Source organism: Rousettus aegyptiacus, unplaced genomic scaffold (genome assembly GCF_014176215.1).
Source record: "Rousettus aegyptiacus isolate mRouAeg1 unplaced genomic scaffold, mRouAeg1.p scaffold_m13_p_3, whole genome shotgun sequence".
Classification (NCBI taxonomy): domain Eukaryota; kingdom Metazoa; phylum Chordata; class Mammalia; order Chiroptera; family Pteropodidae; genus Rousettus; species Rousettus aegyptiacus.
Window position 1 is genome coordinate 83,183,998 of NW_023416306.1, and position 22,770 is coordinate 83,206,767.

A 22,770-nucleotide genomic window follows, 5' to 3' on the forward strand; every position below is an offset into this window, starting at 1 on the left:
AGAGTTTTCTTTAAAGGACCCCTTTTAGTCTCTTTCTCTCTACAAAAGTCTAAAATAAGCCTTTCAGGTCAAGAGCCTGCATGTGTTGAAAGAGAATCATCCATCATAATAATATGCTATTACTCTGTCTGGGAACCAAGAGACTCACATCCGATTTGACTGCAATTCACCTGCCTTGAACGGTCTGAAGTCAAAGTTCCCTTCTATGTGATAGGGTTAGGCCAGAAACCTAGGGTGGTCAGTGGTGAGTGAGGGATCATTTTGAGATAAATGTATACACTGTGGCTCATCATGAAAACTTCTCATATTATCCATAATCTCTATACACTAAAGTCATATGTGCAAGCACAGGCCCACTAAAAAGACACGTGATAACACACTCTGTTTGGGGAAGCCTTACCTTTAGGTGTCCTGAACTGGACAGCTTCAGACATGGGCCCCATGCCCTTTGAGTTCCGAGCCTGGATTTTGAAGTAGTATGGAGTGTCAAGTGTTAACTCTTGTATCTGGTGAGTCAGCCTGTTTCCCACAACAGGCTCAATAACCCAGTCGTGTATCTCTGCATTCACATCTGTGCTGTAATATATGATGTAACCTGTCCAAAGCAGTTAATGAGAAATGAAATCTTATTCCTGCTTTTTCTTTTGCAATCAGTAAGTCAATAACGATGTATGTTATAGCATAAACAAGTAGAGAACCAGTTGCTGATTAAACAGCAATAGTAAAATGTATTCCAAATGACATACTAAACATTATATTAAGAAAACCACAGTGTGGTTTACATAGTACTGGGCTGTGAGTTATCATCTATATCACCAGTTGAAGTAATAAAACTAATAAAAAATAAAAAATACAGAATTAAGTACTCTCAGAAGCTAAGAAATCATATAGGAAAAATAATCACTTCAACATCTTAATATTTAAATAATGTATCTTAAAGGGTCTACAATTAAAATAGTGCTGTTTTAAGAACCAATAACAACCTGACACGCTGTTTTAGCTCTCACTAATGTGATTTCCCAGGAGAAAAACTCCTGGGAGATGGGCAACAACCTTTTAAGTTCTCCCAGACTTGGGTGGAAGTCACAGTGAAACGCCACCTGCTATCTCCACCAGAGGGCGCTTGATCTCCATGGCTGAGGCAGGAAGAGCTACAACCATAAGCCTACCTGACTCACAAAGTGCAAAAATGCACGGCATTACTGAGTTTTAAAGAAAAAATAAAATGCAAGCCAAGTCAAGAGACAAGTTTAAAGAAACCTAAAAAATGACATAAATACCAGGGATTTATGGAAAGGAGTTTCTACTGAAAGCCAAAGCAGAATAATGCTAAGAAATGTTTCCAGTTTCCTTTTAGGTAACCCTATTCACACCAAGGAACTTCAGAAGCCAAACTACTGTTCCTTAGCTTATACCTAATCTATACCTACTCGGAGCAGAGACTCCAAGGGGATAATTAACAGCAAACTCCCAGCAGGTTTTCCTCCTTGATAAGGCTGAGGAAGCTACAGTGGTCCCCACTGCAGAATGTTCTCTTCCGGAAGTCCAAGGAAATATTCCAGGTCTCTTCAAAGGCCTGGGCCAAGTCATACTCTTAACTCTAATTGTAAAAAGCACAGGAAGCTGAAGTAGCAGGCGTGGTGGGAGGGGGAGGGTATTAAAAAGCCTAATGGACACTTTTAGCCTTCAGGGTAAAAGATCTGAATCTCTATTCATTGGGAACTATCCTGCAGAATTAGGCAGAGTCTTTAACTCCAAAGCAGGTCAGGTAGTGAGAGGCGGAGAGGTTCCACTACAACCAAAGGCTATCTGCCTAGTGCAGCCTGTGTCCATCAGCCTCTCATCCAATGTGAGTCAAAACAACTAGCTGGCGACTCATTTTTATGTCACTGTGGGCAAAGGGCATCCCTTGGCTCCATTTTTAAAGACCATCATGACTCACAGCACCTCGTAAAATGATGCAGCCAGCACTCAGACTCCCACTACTCCCAACGAAACAGAACTCTTCTGGGTGCCTCTGCCAGGCAGGAATAGGGAAGAGACACACATTTAATGGCATCTTACCTGTAATTTTGCCATTGGCTTCAGAGGGAGGCTGCCAATTTACAATTATGGTCCTAGGTTTTCCTTCTTTACTCACAACTGTCACATCCTTGGGTGGAGAAGTAGGAACTACAAAATAACAATACTTTTAATAATTCCTGTCATTTCAATTTCATTAACCATTTTCTCGACTTTTTCCATTTATAAGGCAAAATAAAGGGTACAAGGCAAAAAAATGAAGACTCCTGACTTAAAGAACTCACAGTCTGTCTATAACTAGCTCCAATAAAAAGAAGAATATGTAAAATATCAGAAGGAGAATACCATATGACGAGGAAACAGAAGTGGCATTCGGCTGGGGTTCAGGGATGTATAGGATAGGCAGGGAAATCAAAAGACCTCAGTGGTTCCCAAGTACCTACTATATATTTTACAAATAACATTTCTCTTAATATCTATGGCAACTTGAAAGGTAGTTACCACTATCCCTGCTTGAAAGATCAGGACATTGAAAATGTTATGTAATTTTCCCAAGATGACATTCCCTTCTAATTTGGATTATTTTGTTAGCATACTTTTAAATGTAAAATCATTTTCTCTCACACCTATAGTTGGCTCTCTAAATCAAGTATGATGCCTGAAAACCCTCGATTCCTTCAAAGAACACATGATTTATAAAGTGATGTATTTTAAGTTTGTACTGAAAATACACTGTCAACTATTTGAGGTTACTGCTCTGAAGTGTAAAGCTGCTTAAGCAACAGAAAAAAAAATAAAAATAAAAAAAATGATTACACTTCTTATTCCGTGTTATAACTGAAAACTTTTACTGTACTAGTAGGAAAATGAGCAAATTAAGTTTGTCCTTAAATTTGTTCTTCTCTTCCTAAAATACTGGAATTCTAATATAAAATGGAAGGAAGCCTAGGGAAGTGCAAACATCCTAAGGGAATACACAATACCACTTATTAGCTAATGGGTTGAAATTAAAGCAAAAAGATATTAAAACTGGCAAAGAAGGCAAACTCAAGGTTTGTTTAAGCTTCTATGCACTGTATTTCTAGATCTCCAAATCCGACCCCTTTTCTCTGTAGGAAGTCCAACCAACTGCTCAGAAGACAAAAAAGCATTAGGGCCAAGCCATCTGGAGAGACTTTACAGTTTCACTTTTCATTATTTATATACAGGAGAGAAAAAAAAAAAACCCAAGAGGCTGGAATAGACAGAGACTCCCAATGGCTACATATATCCCCAAGCGGAAGAAAGTAGAAGGGGTAGAAGGGTAGGCCTACAAGTGAGCAAAAAAGAAAACAGAATCCCAAACCTTGATGGCCTGCTTAATTTGCTCAGTGGTCTTTTCTCTTCCATGTTTACCTACAGACAAAAACCCTAAGATACGCCAGTGGGAGATTTTACAAGACATTAACTAACTGGTCTGCATGAAAGCTGCTGGGAAAGTGCTGAGGCTCTAGCAAGCGAGGCATTGCTGCTGCTTGGTAAAGGGCAGGTCACTTCATCTTCTCCATCTCCATTTACCAGTAAAGCAGGATTAATGAAAATAATCCCATACATCTACACAGTGCTTTATAATTTACCATGTGCTTTCCCATCTGCTCCTCGTTTTACCCTTACGATAATCCTACAAAGTAGGAAAGGCAGAGATTACCACCCCTCTTCTTTAGATGGAGAAAACAGATTCGAAGGCTGGATGACTTGCTTATGATCACACAGTCAGTAGATGGCTGTCCTGGGATTTAACTCAAGTCTCCTGATTCCTAAAATCTAGTATATTTTGTATTATATCATCCTGTTATTTGCAAATATTCTTGTTATTTACAAATATAAATGATGAAAAAAACATAATTCAACAGCTGAAAAAGCAAACACTGAACTCCAGCTGTAGCTGCTCACTGTGTTCAGTGAATATGCCAGTCTATGCCCCCAGTTCTTTCCTTGGACAGTAAAGGCAGGGGACGAGAATTCTCACGACTTGGAATGTGGCACAACGATGACATGAACTTCCACTGGCTTTCATGTCTTGCAAAGAGAAGAAACGCCACGTGACATAAAATTCTGACAACACATACCTAATTCAAAGGTGGTCCCATGGGCTGTCATACTCCATGTGCTTGATCTTCGACCTTTGGTCACCATCACAGAGAATTCATAGAGTGTATTTGGTTTTAAACCAGTCACCAAATAGCTCAAAGTCGTTGCATTTGCATTCTGGAAACATATGAATCGAGAACTTTAGATTTAGAAAACATCAATCATTATTAGCTTTTCTTGCACAGAGCACATGTGCTAGTACCTTGTATTTGGTGTTTGCTGGGATGTTGGTTTTCCATCGGACTGTGTAGTACCGGGAGTCTGTAATCTTCTGGTGTTTGGGCAGTGAGTTGTCTGCCCATGTAATCCTTATGGTGTCATGACTCAGAATGGAAGCCTGGACTCCCACTGGTGGCATCATGGGAGTGGGATCTGGCACTGGAGTGTATGGAGCATTAATAACAAATAAATCAACTTCAGAAGTGTCTGGGTAAAAAGTAATTAGAAAGGAAGTGGCATTTTAACATAAACAAAAATAAAAGAAAAGGGAAATGTGGAATAATATAATGGAATGAAAGGTGAAAAATAAAGAAAGAGAAAGAGAATCCGGAGTTAATAGACAACCACTATTCATTTGAAAGAATATTTCCACTTGTGTTCTTTCAGAGAATATCTAGAGAAACAGTAACTATATTCTCTAATGTATTCTGTAATTTGATTAAAATTTGATAATCTGGTGATTACTTTAATATATTAATACTTGAATTTTCTTAAATCACTTGAAAATTCTACTTTCTGTCCAGAAAAGACCACAAAAAGATAAAAATTGCTTTTAAAATCAAGGGTGTAATTTCTGAATGAGCAACACACAGCTCATGATCTGTTCTGATATTTCTGTGTCTGTGGCTGAGTTTCTGCGACCCGGCTTATCAATGAAAATCATTGGACATGTAAAGGTCCTGTTCTCAAGTTGGGCCCTGAATGTCAGCCAATGGCAACTCAGCCCGGCCTTGGTATTCAGGGTATCTGACGCCCACACAAGGCCTAGTTCGGATTTGCTGCTGTCCTGTTACACTTTCTCCAGCAGAGTCAGAGAACAACCCATTAATAAATACCAATAAGTTATTGGAAATGTCACAGTTATGGGTGCAAGTGACAAAGTCTTTATGAACTTTAGAAATCAGAATACTTACCTGATAAAAAGAAAAGTCTATACTCATGTGCTGTCCTGTGCCATATGTGACAGACACATTCTCATCAAAACAGAGGCCACAATGAGCACAAAGGCAGCAAGGACTATGAGGCCACAGCAATAGAGCAGGATCCATTTGGGCTTTCCCAACTCTTGGTCAGGATTTCCAAGTATACACACATTTGTTTATTTTAAGTTAAGGTTTTAAAATGGGTCTCCCACATGGTTATGGTGACTAGCCATTCCTATAACTCAAAATCTGAAAAGACATGGGCTTTGTGTATGAATAACAGCCAATCTAGTCATAGTCTCCATTTGTGTATTTCCTACACAATGAGGACTTAAAATAAGAGAGGAACAGCATACATAATAATCAAGGGCTTTGTTCAAAGATCAGGACACATATCACTTAGTTACAGAAGACACCTTCAGGTGCAAAAATCATTAGAGTTCTTTAAAAAAAATTTTCTGTTTGTAACAACTTTTAGGAAAAAAATAGGTTACGTGAGTTAGGAACATTTCCTTGTGTATAGCTAGCAAGAAAGCTATATTTTTAAGTCACATGAAAAGATTTCGGATGTTTTTTTCTATTGTAGGCTGACTTAAGAAAGTAGCAAACAACTTATTTAACTATTCCCATTTTCATTTTGCTTTTTTTCCTTTATGGAATACCAAAGTTATTTTTAAAAGAACTTATAAATTTTAAGTACATAGGATCAGAAGATAGAACTACCAAACATGTAGTAACGATGTTGGTCTTGTTAAGTAAAAGCATTAAAAAAAGGGAGATTATCTTTTTAAAAAGAACGCCAAATCTGTAATATTATGCAACGTATCCAGAAGACATAGCAGGCAATACAGAGTAACAATTCTGGGAAACAAATGGAAAAGAGATTTGTGAAAATGATAAATTCTTTGATTTTTCAGTACCCATAGAAAAATTTACAACTCTATTTACTTCAATAAAGTTTCCTGTTCAGATCTAAATTAGATGTTCTATATAGTTACAGAAATTTTACATTATATATATAATCCTTTAAAGGATTTTAAATAAACTACACAGAAAAAATAATGAATATTTGGTCTTTTATAATAAATACACGGTTGCTCAAGTGGATAATACATATGACTTTACACTCTTTACATAAAGCTTATGAAAATCACCTGGAAAAATACTTTCTTAACCAAGTCAGGTGACTAGCAAAGAAAATACTAGATTCACCAATCATGTATATTTATTGCTACCATCAGCAATCTATATTATTCCTCCAGAGATATGGAGATACATGTGTTACACAGAATTGTTTACATGACAGGATTGTTAATAATTTCTAAAAAGTGAATCTGGAATTAATAGAACCTTCCCATGCTGAAAGCCCATTTTCCTATTTGAAGCTTGCACCCTAAACTGCCATATACTTTTATTTCCAGTGATTCCCAGGGGGCAGGTCTCATGCCTCATGCCAACATTCTACTTAAGCTGCTGAAAAAATGCTGAAGACCAGAGATGGGCAGGATATCTTACCTGTGTGAGGTCTGGTCACAGCACTCTCATACAGGGGGATGCCTTCACCTACGTTGTTAAACGCTTTCAGGGTAATCACATAGTGAGAACTGGGATCTGAAGGAAAGAAACAAGTCAAAACACTTAAAAATAAATCTCACTTCAGAATTTTAAAATTCAAAGGTAACTGCATGATCTTAATTGCAGGGGAAATCAGAAAGGAAGATTTAAAAAACTTACATGTGGGATTATTTTGGGGTACAGGGAGATGTGAGATATCAGCATACACAGTATAGCAGTCTCCCCTTATCCACAAGGGATATGTTCCAAGACTTCCCCAGAAAATGACTGAAACCACACATGGTACTGAACCCTATACAGACTATGGTTTCTCCTATACATACATATCTATGATAAAGTTTAGTTTATAAATTAGGCACAGTAGCAGATCGAAAACAATAAAAAAAGATCATAACTATATAACGTATTACAAGTTACATGAATGTGATCTGTCTGTCTCTCTCTCTGATAAGCAATCTGATAACTGAGATGGCTACTAAGTGACTAATGGGCAGGTAGTATATACACATGGACACGCTGGACAGAGAGATGATTCTTATCCCAGGCAGGAGGAAGAGTGGGATGGCATGATTTCATCACACTACTCAGAACAATGAGAAATTTAAAATTTATGAATTGTTAATTTCTAGAATTCTCCATTTAATACTTTTGGACCTTGGTTGTCCATGGGTAACTGAAACTGTGGAAAGCGAAGCTATGGATGCTGGGGAGGGGTGACTACTGTATAGAAAACTGTCCAGAATCAACTTCCTAGAGCTAGTTCCAGGAATGAGGCTGATCTTGCTTGAATCCACTCTTGGCCTCAACTAGCTGGTGGTTTACTGATGTTATTGTATACTGCACAGCTTGGATTAGAATAAGTAAACAGGATTTTTCTTGCGTTAAAAACCCATAGGTGGAGCTCAGAATTAAACAAACCCATTTTCTTTTCAGAAGGAGGGAAGCAATTAGAACAGCCAAGGTAGAGAAGCAGGAGATAAACTGTTAGCTTAGTAACTGTTGAATGTTATTCCAAATCCAGGAACTGCCAAACCTCATCTACCCCTCATGTAGACTTCTCAGTTGGATCAGATATGGCCCAGGATTATAACTGGCTTGGTGTTGATGGTGTGGGAAATGTAAGTTGAAAATAAACACTCTCTCCATGTTGCTTTTTAGACTCCATGAACAGAGTGACTATTATTAAGTGGAATAGCATCCATTCTTCCATTGGCTGACCCATTTCTGACCCAGGCAAAATTCAGGATGGGTACTTCAAAAGTCCAGAGTCAGAAATGAAGATCTGAGCTCCATTAAAGTGTTGCAGGGAAGGAAGCTGATCCATACCACTCACTTCTGGCAAAGTTGGGCAGTTTTCCAAAGTGGTCACACTTCAAGTGGCCCGCATTGCTTCAAAAGCTTAAAATAGCTGCTTTCTCAGACGGTCATTCTTTATATACTAATGGACAATATATAAAGGCACCTGGTCTTCCAATGTCAGAATTAACGACAAATGGAATCAATAAGACTTAGTATTTTACTGGTGAGGAAAAAGGAAAAGGTGCTGGTTTGGGCAACATGGTAGACAGTGAGGTCATTCACTGAGATGAGGGACAGACACAAAGCAACCATGATACATTTTCAAAACCCCTTCTATTCCACTTTTCACTCTCTTCCTATGTGCTTGCACTCATTTCCTTAGTTGGATTAGCACGTATGTACTGTCAAACACAAATACATATCTCTAGTCCAGACCTTTCTTTTGAGCACTGAACCTCCACGTTCAACTGTCTGGCATCTTCACTTGGATGTCTCAAATCTCTCTCTCCCCACTTCAGATGTGCCCCAGTGTTCCCTAGCTCATAAATGGCACTATTATGTGCCCTGCTACTCAGGTCAGAAGCCTGGGATTTATTAAGACCTCTCTCCCCCTCCTCCCCTACATGCAAGTGATCAAATCTTATTGATTCAAGTCTTGTTGCCTCTCACCTCTCTGCCCTTTTCTCTACATTCCATCTCTATGAGCCATCTCTTGGTTCACTGAAGCACTACGTACCTCCCAACAGTGGGACTTAACATCTGCAGCTGTTTCCCAGGCTGGGGAAACATGCACACTTCTTCTTTACCTAGACAATGCCTATTCATCTTAAAGGGCTCATCCCAGGCTGGATTAGCCTCTCTAGTTACACAGCCTGTAGCACCACACTTACCTTCCTCAGCACCCTAAACAATTTCAATTATTTCAAAATTGTATTATTTCTAATAATTGGGATCATATCTGGTTGTTTCTCTACTGAACCTCTAGCATAGTGTGAGATACTATAGGCGTACATTAAAGATTTGCTGATTGATTGAAAGGTTTGCAGAAGATACTAACTTTAATTTCGATTAAATTATGATAGAATATGGGCTATATCACAGTGCAGATATTTAGTAAACAGATGTTTATATGGATCTGAAGCTCAGGGGAGAGTTCTAATTTGATCAATACATGAATTCTTAATTGTATTCCTCCATTCTGACTTTATTTTGTTCAACATTATATGCATCTTAAATATATATGTTGACTGATATAGCTCAAGCTCATTTTACTTTATGCAGAATTAACTTTTTTTACTACTTCTCACTGTGATCTGTTTACTCTCTTCACACATGAAGTGCTCCTTCTCATCTCTTGTTTTCAAACACTATTCTGACTCAGTCTTTCAAGTTCAGGTTAAGGTTCTTTCCAGACTGCTCTACAGTGCCTTACTAGCTCTCCCTTCTCCAACCACACTTCGCTTCAACTCATTCCATTGGTTCTTATGTATTACTTTTGTTCTACTAGACTGACGGTCAAGGACCATGCACTGCTAACACTGCAAGGATTCTCCTTTCAGTAGTTTCATAAAGGAAACAGTAGGCAGTGGGTCGGCACAGAGATATTTTTATCCTACCAACAAAGCTCTTATTTTGCTCTCTCACAGCTGCCTTATAAGAATGTTCACGTGGGGAACACGTCCTAGGTAGTTGTGCTGTTTCTTCTTGAAAGGAAAGAGAAAGGCTACTTTGTTTTTGAAGCATGAAATTGCTGCTTATTTTCTACCAGAAAAGCTAAAGGTAATTCATTTCTTAGGCACCTAAAGTTGTTCTTAAGAAAGATATTTACAAAGGAATGATTTGAATTAAAAAGTTGGTCCAAGGCAGCTTCTGAATTAAAAGATAGAAAGATCTCTATAATGATAATCCAATTTGTAAAAAGTATTACACCTACCAAAATTAATTCATTTTCTATTATAAAATATTATTTATTTTTTGCTTTGTAAATCAACTTTGAGATATAATTAGGATATAGTAAAATATGCCCATTAAGTGTACAGTTTGTTGAGTTTTGAGAAATATATATACCTGTGTAATCACTACCACGATCAATATATAGAATATTTCCAATACTCCAAATAGTTCTCGTGCCCCTTACAGTCAATTCCCATCATCCCTATTTCTTGGCAACCATTGATCTTTTTTTGTTGCTACAGATTACTGCTGCCTATTCTGAAATTTCATAAAAATAAAACCACATGTAGGTACTTTTTATGTTTAGCTTCATTTGCTCAGCATAATTTGTTAAGATTCATTATGCTGTTGTGTGTATCTATAGCCTATTCCTTTTCATTCCTGAGTAGTATTCTATTGTGTGAATATAGTACAATTTGCCATTTACCTGTTTACCCCTTTTAGACTATTATAAATAAAGCTATTATGAACAAGTCTGTGTATATATGTTTTTCTGTCTCTTGGTTAAATATCTGAGTGGAAACACTGGGTATGATCAACTTCTTAAGAAATCTCCAAAGTGTTTTCTAAAGTGGTTGTACTTCGGTAGTGGTTGTAGCCAGAGTTCCAGTTCTGCAACCTTGCTGATATCCGGAAGTATCAGTCTATTAAATTTTATCAGTTCTATAGGAGATGTAGTTGTGTTTCATTGTGGTTTTATTTGCATTTCTCTGACGATTAATGATGTAGAGAATCTTTTCACATGCTTATTGTCTTCTTACATATTTTGTCTGGTACACTGTCCATTCAAATCTTTTGTCCATTCAAATCTTTTGTCTACTTTTTTTAATGAACTGTCATCTTCTTACTGAGTTGTAAGAATTTTTATATATTCTGGACTCACATTTTTTATTAGATATTTGAATGATGAGTATTTTCTCCTAGTCCATGGCTCACCTTTTCATTTTACTGGTGTCTTTTCAAAAGTAGAAGTTTTAAGCTTTGAGGACATCAAATTTATTAATTTTTAAAATTTTATAATTTGTGCTCTTTTGCATCCTAAGAGATCCTTGCCGACTCCAAGGTGATAAAGATTTATTCCTGTTTTTTTTTTTTTTTCTAGAAGTTTTATAATTTTAGCTCTTGGTTTTGTATACAGTGTAAAATAAGGGTCAAGGAAGTTCCTTTTCTTCCTCGAACATATATCCAATAATTCCTATACCTTTTGTTGAAAAGACTATAATTCTCCCACTAAATTGTCTTGGTATTTTTGTCAAAAATCAACTGACCATATATAAATGGATCTATTTCTGGACTCTATTCTGTTCCATTAATCTCCTACCTTTACACCAATACCACCACAATGCTTCAATTATTGTAGCTTCATAGGCAGCCCTAAAATCAAGTAGTATGGGTCTTCTAAACTTCATTCTTTTTCAAATATATTTGGCTATTCTAGTTCCTCTGATCTTTAATATAAATTTTAGAATAAGTTTATCAATTTCTACAAAAAAGTCTACTGGGATTTTCCTTGGGATTGCATTGGGGAGAACTATCATTTTAATAGTACTGTCTCCCAATCCACGAACATGGTCTCTCTGTTTATTTGTCTTCTTTAATTTCTCTCAGCAATAATTTTCTAGTTTTCAGTGTATAGATCTTGTACATATTTTTAAACTTTATTCCTAAGTATTTCATATTTTTTGATGCTATTGTAAATGAAACTGTTATTTTAATACCAATTTCCAACTTATTGTTATATGGGAATACAACTATTCTTTACATTAACCTTCTATTTTTTGACCTTGCTAACTTTACTTAACAGTTTTTGTAGCCTTTTTTGTAGATTCCTCAGGATTTTCTACACCAGTAAAAATGAGGCAGTAAAGTGCTCAGATACTGGTTTCTAATTACCATTTTCCACAAAAGAAACCAGGGTTCACTGGGAAATAGGTGATTCAAGGGCTAAGGCTAGGAAATCTGAGATGAGCCTGAAACATCTTACTGTGTCAAAAAGGAAGAAAGATGGGAGACGTCAAATGGACAGAGGAGCCAGTTATAAAGCCACTGGCCATTCGACTATGAAAAAGCAAGAAAGCTCTCCCTTATTAAAAAATGCTAATAAATGTAGAAGACATAATAGGATTAGAAAAATCACCATTTGTGAAACAGCATAGTAATAACTTAAGATGCTAAAACTAGTAAGTGAAAGTTGGATAAAAAACAAAATATTTACAAAGAATCACAGTATCTCCCCCACAAGGTACATATTAGTTACAAAGAAAATAATAACTTCATGGTAGAGATATCATTTTAAGCAAATGATTAAAGTTAACATCACTGGTGACAGGCTCACCCGCGCCTCCTAATGTGATGCACTGACGAGAACACAATGCGTCTATGCTACTCCTTCCTAAAGGGCATAAGCTGCACGTATGAGGAAATATTAGACAACTCTAAACTGAGAGACATTCTACAAAATGTGAATGATCTATACTTTTCAAAAATGTCATGGTCATTAAAAGTCAAGAAAAAAACAAAGAACTGTTCCATATCGAAGAAAACTAATGTGACATGACAACAAAATGCAACATAATCCTGGAAAATGTTTTTCTTCCATCATAAGGGACATCAATGAGACAACTAGTAAAATGTGAATAAAGTCTATAGGTATTGTCTCAGTGTTAAATTGCTAACTTTGATAACTGCACTGTGGTTGAGTTAGAAAATGTCTTCGTTTTTAGGGCATGCACATTACAGTATCAGTGGATAGAGAGGCATCATGTCCATAATGTACTCTCAAATGGTTCAGAGAAAAAATATGTACATATAGGAAAACAGGAATGATAATGCACATGTAAAATGTTAACATGTAAAGGTTAACTTTGGGGAATCTGAATGAAAGATATACAGGAATTCTTTGTACCATTTCTGAAAGTTTTCTATAAAAATAAAATTATTACACAATAAAAGGGCAAAAAGAAAGAAATCACACGTGCAATTACTTCCTCAACTCAGCACACATACCCAGATTGTCGATGGTGTAATAGCGCTGTTTATAGTCTACTTTGATAGTCTGGGCGTGCGGGCTGCCAATGCCATAACCAATGGCATAGCCTCTCACCACAATGTTCTGGTTCTCTGGAGGAGTCCAGCTTACTACGATGCTAGTGACAAGTGGGCGGACATGCAGAGAACTAGGCACTTCAGGAACACGAGTTTCTGGGAAAGAAAGGAGAAAAGCAAGATGAGATCCATCTTCCTTTAGAATATTTCACCATCCTTGGGGAATGGTGTTTAGTCTCATGCCAAATGCTGTTTTTTCCATTATGTTTAAGAATTCAAAGAGAATCTGTATGCACAGTTAAGTATGGCCCATGGTTTTAATGCATTCTAAGAGGAAAACAAAAACCAAATGGCTTGAAACACAAGACATTGCAATATTAATTTGGAAGAGAAGACAAAGAGATCCAAGAACCTCTGCCCAAAGGAGAAAAACAAATAAATTGCCTTTCAATAGTTACCCATTCCTCTTGATCCCACACCTGATTCCCAAACTTACCCAGTGAAAGCAAAAAGGCAGAACACCGATTAATTAGAAGCCTGTTGTCAACAGGTAATCAAGTATCATGTGACACCATGTGGTATCAATTATTTACTCCTCTAAGTAATATGACAAGTCAGAAAATATGAAACTTTAGAACCACAAATGGATTTAAATATTGAGAGACTAAGAGGCTTTTAAACCTCTTTTAAAAAATGCCATCTTTTTAAAGATGGCAATTTACAGTATCTTTCAAACGTATTTCAAGGCATAAACTGCTACCTTAATTCAAAAACTAGTAAACCAAGAATTAGAAAAATTTTGTTTCCCAAGTGCAGCACTCGTCTCTGATAAAGGTATATATACACACCCATATGGAGTTCCTCACTGAATAAACATGTGAGCAAAAGAGCAAGGTGTCCAGGACTAAGGGAAAAGGGAAACTGTAACTGAAATAAAGGCATGATTCATGTGGCTCGACCTTAAATTTCAGATCATCCATCTTTTTAATGGCCTTGGTAAAAAAAAAAAAAAAAAAAAAAAGACTTAAAGCACCTGTATATTTTTATTGGTTCTGGTTCTGCTTAAAGGGACAGTTCTCTAACAGTCACAGCAAAACAACAACAAAACAAAACAAAAACAAAAAAACACAGGAAACTTGCCACATTGGAGGAATGACAGCAGTATAATACATGAAAGTTCATGGATTTAAGCCATGTGCACCTCAGTCTGTGGCTTCCCAGTTCAATTCACCTGACTACAGTTAGTACCTAGCCTGTGCCAACCCTGCCAATTATTGTTCTTACCGTCTAAGTCACTTTCAAAAGTTTCAGCAGACAGCCAGTCAGTGGCCGGGCCTGTCCCATTGACTGTTACAGCAGCTATTCGAAAATTATATTCGCTCCCCCGATCCAGACCTGAGATCCAAACGATGAAAAAAACAAAAAACAAAAAACAAGCTAAAACAAGAGCTTTGAAAAAATGAAAGATTAATAATCTCTCATTAAAGTAAACATCTACCAACTCAGTATATAACTACTATCTTGATAAAGTTTTAGGTAAAGTTAATACTAAGCAAGCGAGGCATAAATATGGCATGGCACAGAAGAGCTCTCACATCTAAAGTAGAGGCTGAAGCCCACATGGTCCAAGAAGAAGACAGAAATGAGCAAAACTCCTAGATTTCAGATTTTTTTTTTAAGGTTTGAAGGCAGCTTAGAGATCATTTAATACAATCCCTTCATTTCGTTACTCAGGAAACTAAGGCCAAAAAGAGGCCAAGGATAACAAGAGTTTATAACAAAGGAACAAAGTCACCTGGTCTCAGAAGACACCAAAGACCAGGAAAAAATGCAAAGATATAACTCCTACCATATTACTTCTGTTCTCTGAGCCATACCATAACCACTTTAAACACTTTAAACACCAAACATGGCCTAGAAATCTATTTCTCAATAGCCTATATGTCCATACATATATATAGTAAGTAAAAGTGGAATAAAGCCTTTCTATTACATAACCTTTCACATTTACTATCCATTAATACAGTGCAGGATTTATTAATGTATCAAAGGCAACAGAGAGTCACATGTAAACATTTACCCTGAAAAGTAGGGCAATGGTAAATAATATGGTCAGCTAGTCATATATTCATAAATCCAATTTTTCTTTTCCTTTTTTATTGTTAAAATACACATAAACTTCCCATTTTAAGCATTTTTAAGTATACAGTTCACAGGCATACATTTTTAGAGTGCTTAAAATACTAGATATTGTGATAGGTCTTATTAGGGTGATGAAAAATTAGCCTGTCTCCCCATATCCAAATATTGGAATCTTTGGATAGCAATACTGTACAGAAATTCCAAAGAGAGAGCTAATGAGAACTTGGTCAGAATGACCTCTGGTCAGTTAACCCTGTTACATGATGTAAGAGGACAGATGGGAGGTTCTGCTCTCTGCAGGCCCATCCTGAACCTGTTTCCCCACAAGAAAGCAAGAAGCAAGACAGAAGGAGAAGCAGAATGGCTTGGCCCACGTCAGTTTACCTCCCTGTCTCCTCCCTGCATACACTGACCCAGAGCAAGCCAGAGTGGACTGTCCATGTGTTTAAAACTGTTAAAGGACAGCAATCTGGACTAAGAGCAAACATGGCTCAATTGAGGCTCTGCAAGATTATCATTCCCGCCCCTTTGGGGAAAGTTAAAACTTAAGAGCAAGTGAGAGGGAAACATTAGCACATGCAAGTGAGAGACCCATGTGTAGAGAGGCTTAGAGTTCCTCCTGAAGTGACCTACAGAGTTCATACACTAAAACTAAGGTGCACAATTAACATTATAACAATATGGGAGAATGTGTTAAGTGCTATATAACTGGTACAAAAAGGAGAAACAACAATTACTTCTAGCTAAAACTTAATCATATAATTATTGTTTGGTAGGGGATCCTGGTAATCCATATTATTCTCTAATACTTATCAAGCTTTAAGGTAATGCTTCAAGAGAGCAAAATCTCCATTTTTGTCCACCATTATATATATACCAAGTGCTAGCACATACTAATAAAGTTCAATAAAGTCTGTTAAACTAATGAATCTAAATATGATTTTAAAATGTAAGAATTTTCTTGATAAATAAAAAGCTATTTTTACCATGCACATGGTATTTTCCTGATACAGCAAATGTTTCATTGAGAAAATGAATAGTCTCCTCATGTGCAAGGGCTATATTTTATTTTGATGTTATTAGCAACAGAAACAGTGCCTTACATACAGTAAATATCTACTATTAAATATTCAAAATAAAAGCCTATGGGTGAGAAATGTTATTTATCTGTAGTTGGAGTAAAATCAGAAACTGACTTTTAAGAACACCTGTGGGCAATTTTATTGTAACGGTCCTTCAGTGAGATTCCTCAGCAACACCCGTGGCAGCCATTTACTTGCTACAGCTGACAGATGCAGGATTCAAGTGAAGAAACCAGAAGACTGATGCTACCCTCGGAGACACACAATCACCTTCTTTACTACTTTAGAAAGAAGTAAATCCTATCTGTGAGGTGAGGAGTTAGGAGAAATCTTGTGGGATTACTAGTACAGTGGTTTCATTGTCAGTGGCTCTCTCAAATTTTAGTTCTCCTCCACCAGCTCTGCTAGGAAACCCCAACAGGGTTTCTGAGGCATCTGTCTCTGTTATTTGTAGGCACAGTTCCAATATCCAAAGGGCAAAAGCACTTCATCTTCCTCCTATGGTTCTCCTGAAAAGCCAATTTGTCCTTGCTAAGCCAACTGTACTTCTCCTATTTGAGGAAGGAAGAGGAGGATACTCTGTCACCTATAGGGGGGCTCCAAGTTAGAGATTAGGATGCATTTTCACCAGGTGTGCCTCTTACTCTGTTGCACATAAAGAAAAAAACACACATAAGAAGCTATCCTTGACATAATTTTTTAAAGCGTTATTATATCCATAAGTAGCAAGAATGATTATTGCATTGCTATAGTGATTTCCGAATGTTGTTTCAGGCTACTTATACACGAGGTCGGTTAGCATTACAAAAATAATTTGGTAGACTCCGCTACCAACTAACTTTGCTTATATAGCTTTTTATCCTTTTTTTCAGATTATAAAAAAGCAATACATATGTTCAAAAAAGAAACAGGGAGAATACAGAAAAACACAAGTAAGGAAATAAAACTGATACAATCTCACCACTCAGAGATGAGAGAATCTGTAAGAGTGTTTTTCATTAATTTTTATCAAGTCATAAGTAGACTGAACCATTACAAATTCTTCAGAATCATTTTTACTTTGCATAAGTCAACAGCTCAGAGCAGTCATTTAGACTAGCATTAACTCAATGTCTGAGACCGACACCATCACCTAGCTTTGCCTGTGTGTAAAGCAGTTTACCTTCAATCAGCTGAGACAGCTGTCCCCCAGTTACCGAGATTTCAGTAACATCACCCTTTCGGGAGGCCTTTCGGTAGCGAATCCTGTAGCCAGTAATCTGCCCATTTTGTGTGGCTGGAGGAGGTGGCTGCCAGTGAATCATTACACTCTGGGAAAGACAAGTTGATCAGGAAAAGACAAATATGTGAAAACTTTGGTCCTAACTGTTTTTACGTATTGTTATCTGGAATTCACTGTGTAAAGAGGAGGAACAAAAAAAGTGCAGGGTGCTCAGAGTTTTACTAAGTTAATAATCACTCAAAAATACTTTTTAATTTTAAAACTCCTAATGATCACATTGGAAGATTATATTTGCAGGCAATATATTCTGGACCCTTGATCTTCTGGGTGCTTTGCCAGAACGAAGACACTGGGCAAAAAGTCTCAAAATAGTTTTCACAAGAAAATATAAGATCAGAGGCACATGGATTAAGAAGTAAACTATTGCTAGGTGTAAGGTTCTCTTTCCATCTCTATTATGGAACCACTGAAATTAGACAATTTCTGTCTAAAACTCTTCAAAAAGCTGATCATTTATTAACAGCTGGTTTTTTCTTAAAGGAAAAGGATTATAATAGTACTTTTTGCAAGAACTGAAAATCTCAATGTAGCCCAGAGGGCTCTGGGCCTTTGAGGGGTGTACATGTCTTAGTGTACAGTCAACTCGACTAGGAGGGATGCTTTCAGCATCTGCAACCATCTGTCAGATTCACACTGGCCTCATTTCACAGCACGAAGGGGCTAAGGCATCACAAACAATTTATTTCTACTTTCTGGTACTGGACCATTAAAATCTAGAAGATAATGATTTACATAACAATAGGAATGTATTTACAGAAAGGCTAAAGTGATGTCAACATCAGAGAAAGGCAGTAAACAGAATAAACTGGATTTAGTTTCAAAGCCCAGCTTTACTAGCAAATGTAATATCTAGGTTACCTTATTTTCTGTTTGCTTGTTCCGATGCAGACTCTTTCTCTCTATAAGCCCTTCTGAGACAATATTAGTAAAAACGAACAACGGCAATATAAAGTTTTACCTTTGAATTTCTTACTTCTACGGATAGATTCTGAGGAGCAGCACTGGGAACTAGACAGGCAAAAAACAAAAAACAAAAAACGTTTTTTCCGTCACCCACGTATCATCCATCATGTCATTGTTCTTGGCCTGACTTCACACAAATGCACATCTCAAATACTGATTACACGACCTGGAGGTCTAAATGCAGCTGCCAATGCCCTCGTGTTGACAGTAGTGTGTAGATAAGGTGTGGCCATGTTTGATTCATTTAAAAAAATAAGACACCTTCATATGTATCCACTAGTCCCAAGTCAGGTTGTACCTTTGAGAAGTCAGATACTTATCTCAACATGGATGTCACAAAACTCTAAACTTTTCTAGACCCCAGATACCTTCTGAACCTTAAATGTATATATATATTTTTATTATTCTTGGTGATAGCATATCTGTATTTTGGGGGAAGAGCTGCAAATTTTCTTAAAACAAGTTTAATGAACATGGCAAGTAAATACAGTGAGTAATGTCACTATAAGTCTAAAATGGAATGTACCTAAATGAGTGACCTTGGCTTTCTTGTGGAATTACAAAACTAACTCTGAAGGCAGTTCCCAAGTAAAGCAAAGAGATATTTAAGCAATGACAGCTCGGTAGTGACCACATGACTCCCCAATGCAACTATACAGCAGGAAACATTCATTAGGATGTAAGAAGTTTGTGACTATTATTTGAACAAACAGCTACATAACTTTAGTTCCTCACATATTAGAACATAAGACTGGGATATCTCAAAATTTATGGTCCACACACCCTCCAGCATCCTGCTCCGTGGTAACTACAACAAGCAAGGAGAATTTAAGAAATCCTGATTAGTTTCCTTTCCACTCACCGATCACTGACTTTAGCAGCTCTCTCCTAATCCATCCACGGAAACTTCTCTCTCCTTTCCTCTGACATTTGATGACCAGCTATATAACTAAGGGCTCACTATGCTACAAGCTTCTGGAGGCCAGAGACTATCTCTTGCTCAATGCTGTATCTTGTACAAAGTGCATCAGGCACAGACAGTCAGGCACAGAGGGTCTGGAGTAGGACTTAGGCACCTCCCTTTGGAAAAAGTACGTGAGTGGTTCCAATCACCTCTCTGTTAAGAACCTCTAACTTAGCTGCAGAGGCATCCAACCTAGTTGTTGCTGTCTTCTTCATAATCACCACCATAGCTAAGATTTGCAGTGTGCTACTACATGGCAGGAACTTAATCCTTACAACAGTCCCACAAAGGGCTGAGTTTCCATTATTAACCCCATTTTGTAGATGAGGTTCAGATCTCTTGCCTACAGTATTTGTTTTGGCTAACTGCAGAAACCAAGATTGATCTTACACCCAAGTGCAGCCCTTAACTACCACACTCGGACACCTTCGGTTCCCTGACAGCAACTACAGCTGGCATGCCAATCCACTTAGAGCAGTTAAAACTGGCTCATGAGTAGATTTCAAAGCCTACGTTAAACTACCTCAAAGGTCTTGACCAACTGGCTTATGTAGCTGGCTAACCAAACTACAGTCTGTATTTATTTTTCAGAACCTTTTATCCTGAAAAATGTCAAGTACACAGAAAAGAGTGGCAAGGATACAATGAATGCCATATATATATTCTTTTATTGAATTCACCAATTATTAATGTTCTGCCATGTGTTTTATTTTTCTACTATATTTACACACACACACACACACACACACCTATATCTACATATTGTTTCTGAGTAATCTGAGAAATAGCTGCAGTCACCACAATACTTCACTACTAAATACTACAGTATGTATCTTCTGAGATCAGTAAGATCAAAAGCGGTCTTCAACGAAACTACAATACAATGATTACAGTCAGAAAATTTAATCTTAACACAAAAATATTACCTAACATACCCAAAACATATCTAATATTTAATATTGCCTAATACTATACCTACTTGATGTTAAGTAAATATATCAAGTGTCCTTTACTATTACTTATTTACTCCCAGATCCAGGAACCAAAGATTAAACCTGCTTTATCTCATCTCACGTGTCTTTTACTCTTCTCTAATCTAGATTCTAGAATAAGTCCCTAAACTTTTTTTTTTCATGAAACTAATAATTTTTAACAATTCAGGCCAGTTTATTTGCAGAATTTCTCTCAATTTGGATACAACTAGTTGTTTCATTACTATCAGATTCAAGTTAAACATTTTAACAGGATACAACATAGGTGAAATAAGGTAATTGTGTCTTTCCCAGTGCAACACAGCAGGGCACACATGATGCCAGTCTGCTCCTTTGTTGCTGATGTTACACTGGGCCATTTGCTTAAAGGAGTCAAACTACAGCTTCTAAAGTGTGCCTGTTTATTTATAAGGGGTATATACATATACAGGCATTTTTTAGGAAAAGATATTTTTGTGACGCATTGAATTTAGCGGAGTTTCAAGAAATAATATATACACTTACTAAGTGCAATGAACTCTGTTGTTCTAAAAATATATATTTTTAAATGCTGGCCTTCACCTACTCAATCTCTGTGGAAGCTGTATTTTGAAAAATACTGCTCTGAGTATTGCCTATATGCATGTAATTTAGCTTAGAACTTCAGTTACAGGTAAGAAATGAAACTCCCAAAATGCTGAGCTACTAAAAAGACCTGTTTGGCATGCAAAGATGATTGCTAAGTAGAGCCTTCCCACAGCCATGGAATAGTCCATGTTATGAACAAGCAACACTATTTACTTACACAAAAGGCTCTACTAAAAAGAAAAACACATCCCCAGTCACCACCGTATGCTATGCTCTCTCACTGAGCAGTTATAATAACCCAATGAAGTTGGCATTATCTTCATTTTACATTAAGGAAATATGCTCAGAGATGTTAAGTGACTTGTCCAAAGTCACACTAAGAGAAAAGGATACTGAGATTTGGACAGAATCTTCTTGACATCAAAGCCCGTAATTTTACTAGTATGCTACCAGGGATTCCAAGAATGGTATTTTGTTCCAAAGGAAGACTCACCATCTGACAAGGTTTGAACGGCCACATCTTGTGTGGAGACTCCAGGACCATGTTTATTGTAGGCCACCACTCGGAAACTATACTCTGTATATTTTTTCAGCCCATTAATGGTGTGAGAGTGACTTGAAATGTCAACATCCTTGAATAAAATAAAACAACTTATATATACACACAACTCACATAAGAAATGCTACAAAAAATTATACAAATTCTATACCTGACACAATGCAGATTTTATCTCTTTTACAGAATGTTATTTAACAGTCAAAGTAGACTAATGATAAACATGGACGATTTACTGAGACATACTGCTTGATGTTTAGTGACCCCTGCTGGTAAAAACTACAGAATAAACTTTGGCACAAAAAAGTAGACTGTCTACTTTTCATTTCCTATACTTCTTTTCTTCCTCAGATTTCTTGAGACAAGCAAATACTGAATTTTGGAAATATAGTTCAACTCTACTATTCCAATAAATGAATTGAAAAACGACTTCATGTAATAACTATGTGTGGTGTCAGATGGGTGCTGGACTTTTCAGAGTGATCACTTTGTTAGGTACATAAATATATCTATCTAAACGAATAGCTGAAACTAACATAATGATGTATGTCAACTGTAACTGAAAAATAAATTTTTCTTCATCTTATACCTTTTCTCTATCAGTCCCTTTTTCCATGTAGTACAATTTGTAATTCTGAATTTCCCCATTGCCAGACAATGGTGTTTCCCAGGTGACAGTGATGGAAGTAGGTGAAGTTGCATATGCTCGGATGTTAGGTGCTGGCCCAGGGAGCTGAACTAGAAAGAAAATTTCAAGACAGCAAAATATAAATGAAATTTACTGCACTCCTCAATAACCATTCTCAGCAATAATGTGATAATGACCATGCTTAAAAAACAATGAAGAAAAACTAAGAAAACAATTGAAATGGATTTAGGATAATATATAATTCAACAAATTTCCCTTTTTATGACTTAAATTAAAACCAAAAATTATCTGTGAAGTTATCTCAAATTTATTTAAAGAATAAATGAACACTGTACAATTCTTGTTTATAAAACCTTAGTCTTGCAGTAGGACTGCAGCACATATATATCCACCATCACAAAAAGACA

At 36.8% G+C, this 22,770-nt stretch overlaps 1 protein-coding gene across 10 annotated transcripts in view; it reads right to left on the reverse strand.

The window, feature by feature from the left end:
- The window catches only part of NEO1 (neogenin 1), a 218,253-nt gene that overhangs the window by 26,466 nt on the left and 169,017 nt on the right, over nt 1-22,770 (reverse strand). For 7 of the 10 annotated variants that reach the window (XM_036218360.1, XM_036218355.1, XM_036218358.1 and 4 more), the window contains exons 10-20: nt 22,304-22,452; nt 21,652-21,790; nt 18,631-18,680; nt 17,553-17,700; nt 14,451-14,561; nt 13,128-13,322; nt 6,810-6,905; nt 4,355-4,578; nt 4,131-4,269; nt 2,065-2,172; nt 401-595 (exon numbers count right to left, since the gene is read on the reverse strand). In XM_036218360.1, coding sequence (XP_036074253.1) covers nt 401-595; nt 2,065-2,172; nt 4,131-4,269; nt 4,355-4,578; nt 6,810-6,905; nt 13,128-13,322; nt 14,451-14,561; nt 17,553-17,700; nt 18,631-18,680; nt 21,652-21,790; nt 22,304-22,452 — 1,554 coding nt within the window. The remainder of the gene's footprint in view (nt 1-400; nt 596-2,064; nt 2,173-4,130; nt 4,270-4,354; nt 4,579-6,809; nt 6,906-13,127; nt 13,323-14,450; nt 14,562-17,552; nt 17,701-18,630; nt 18,681-21,651; nt 21,791-22,303; nt 22,453-22,770) is intronic. The other 3 variants (XM_036218354.1, XM_036218361.1, XM_036218356.1) reach the window with 1 other exon arrangement.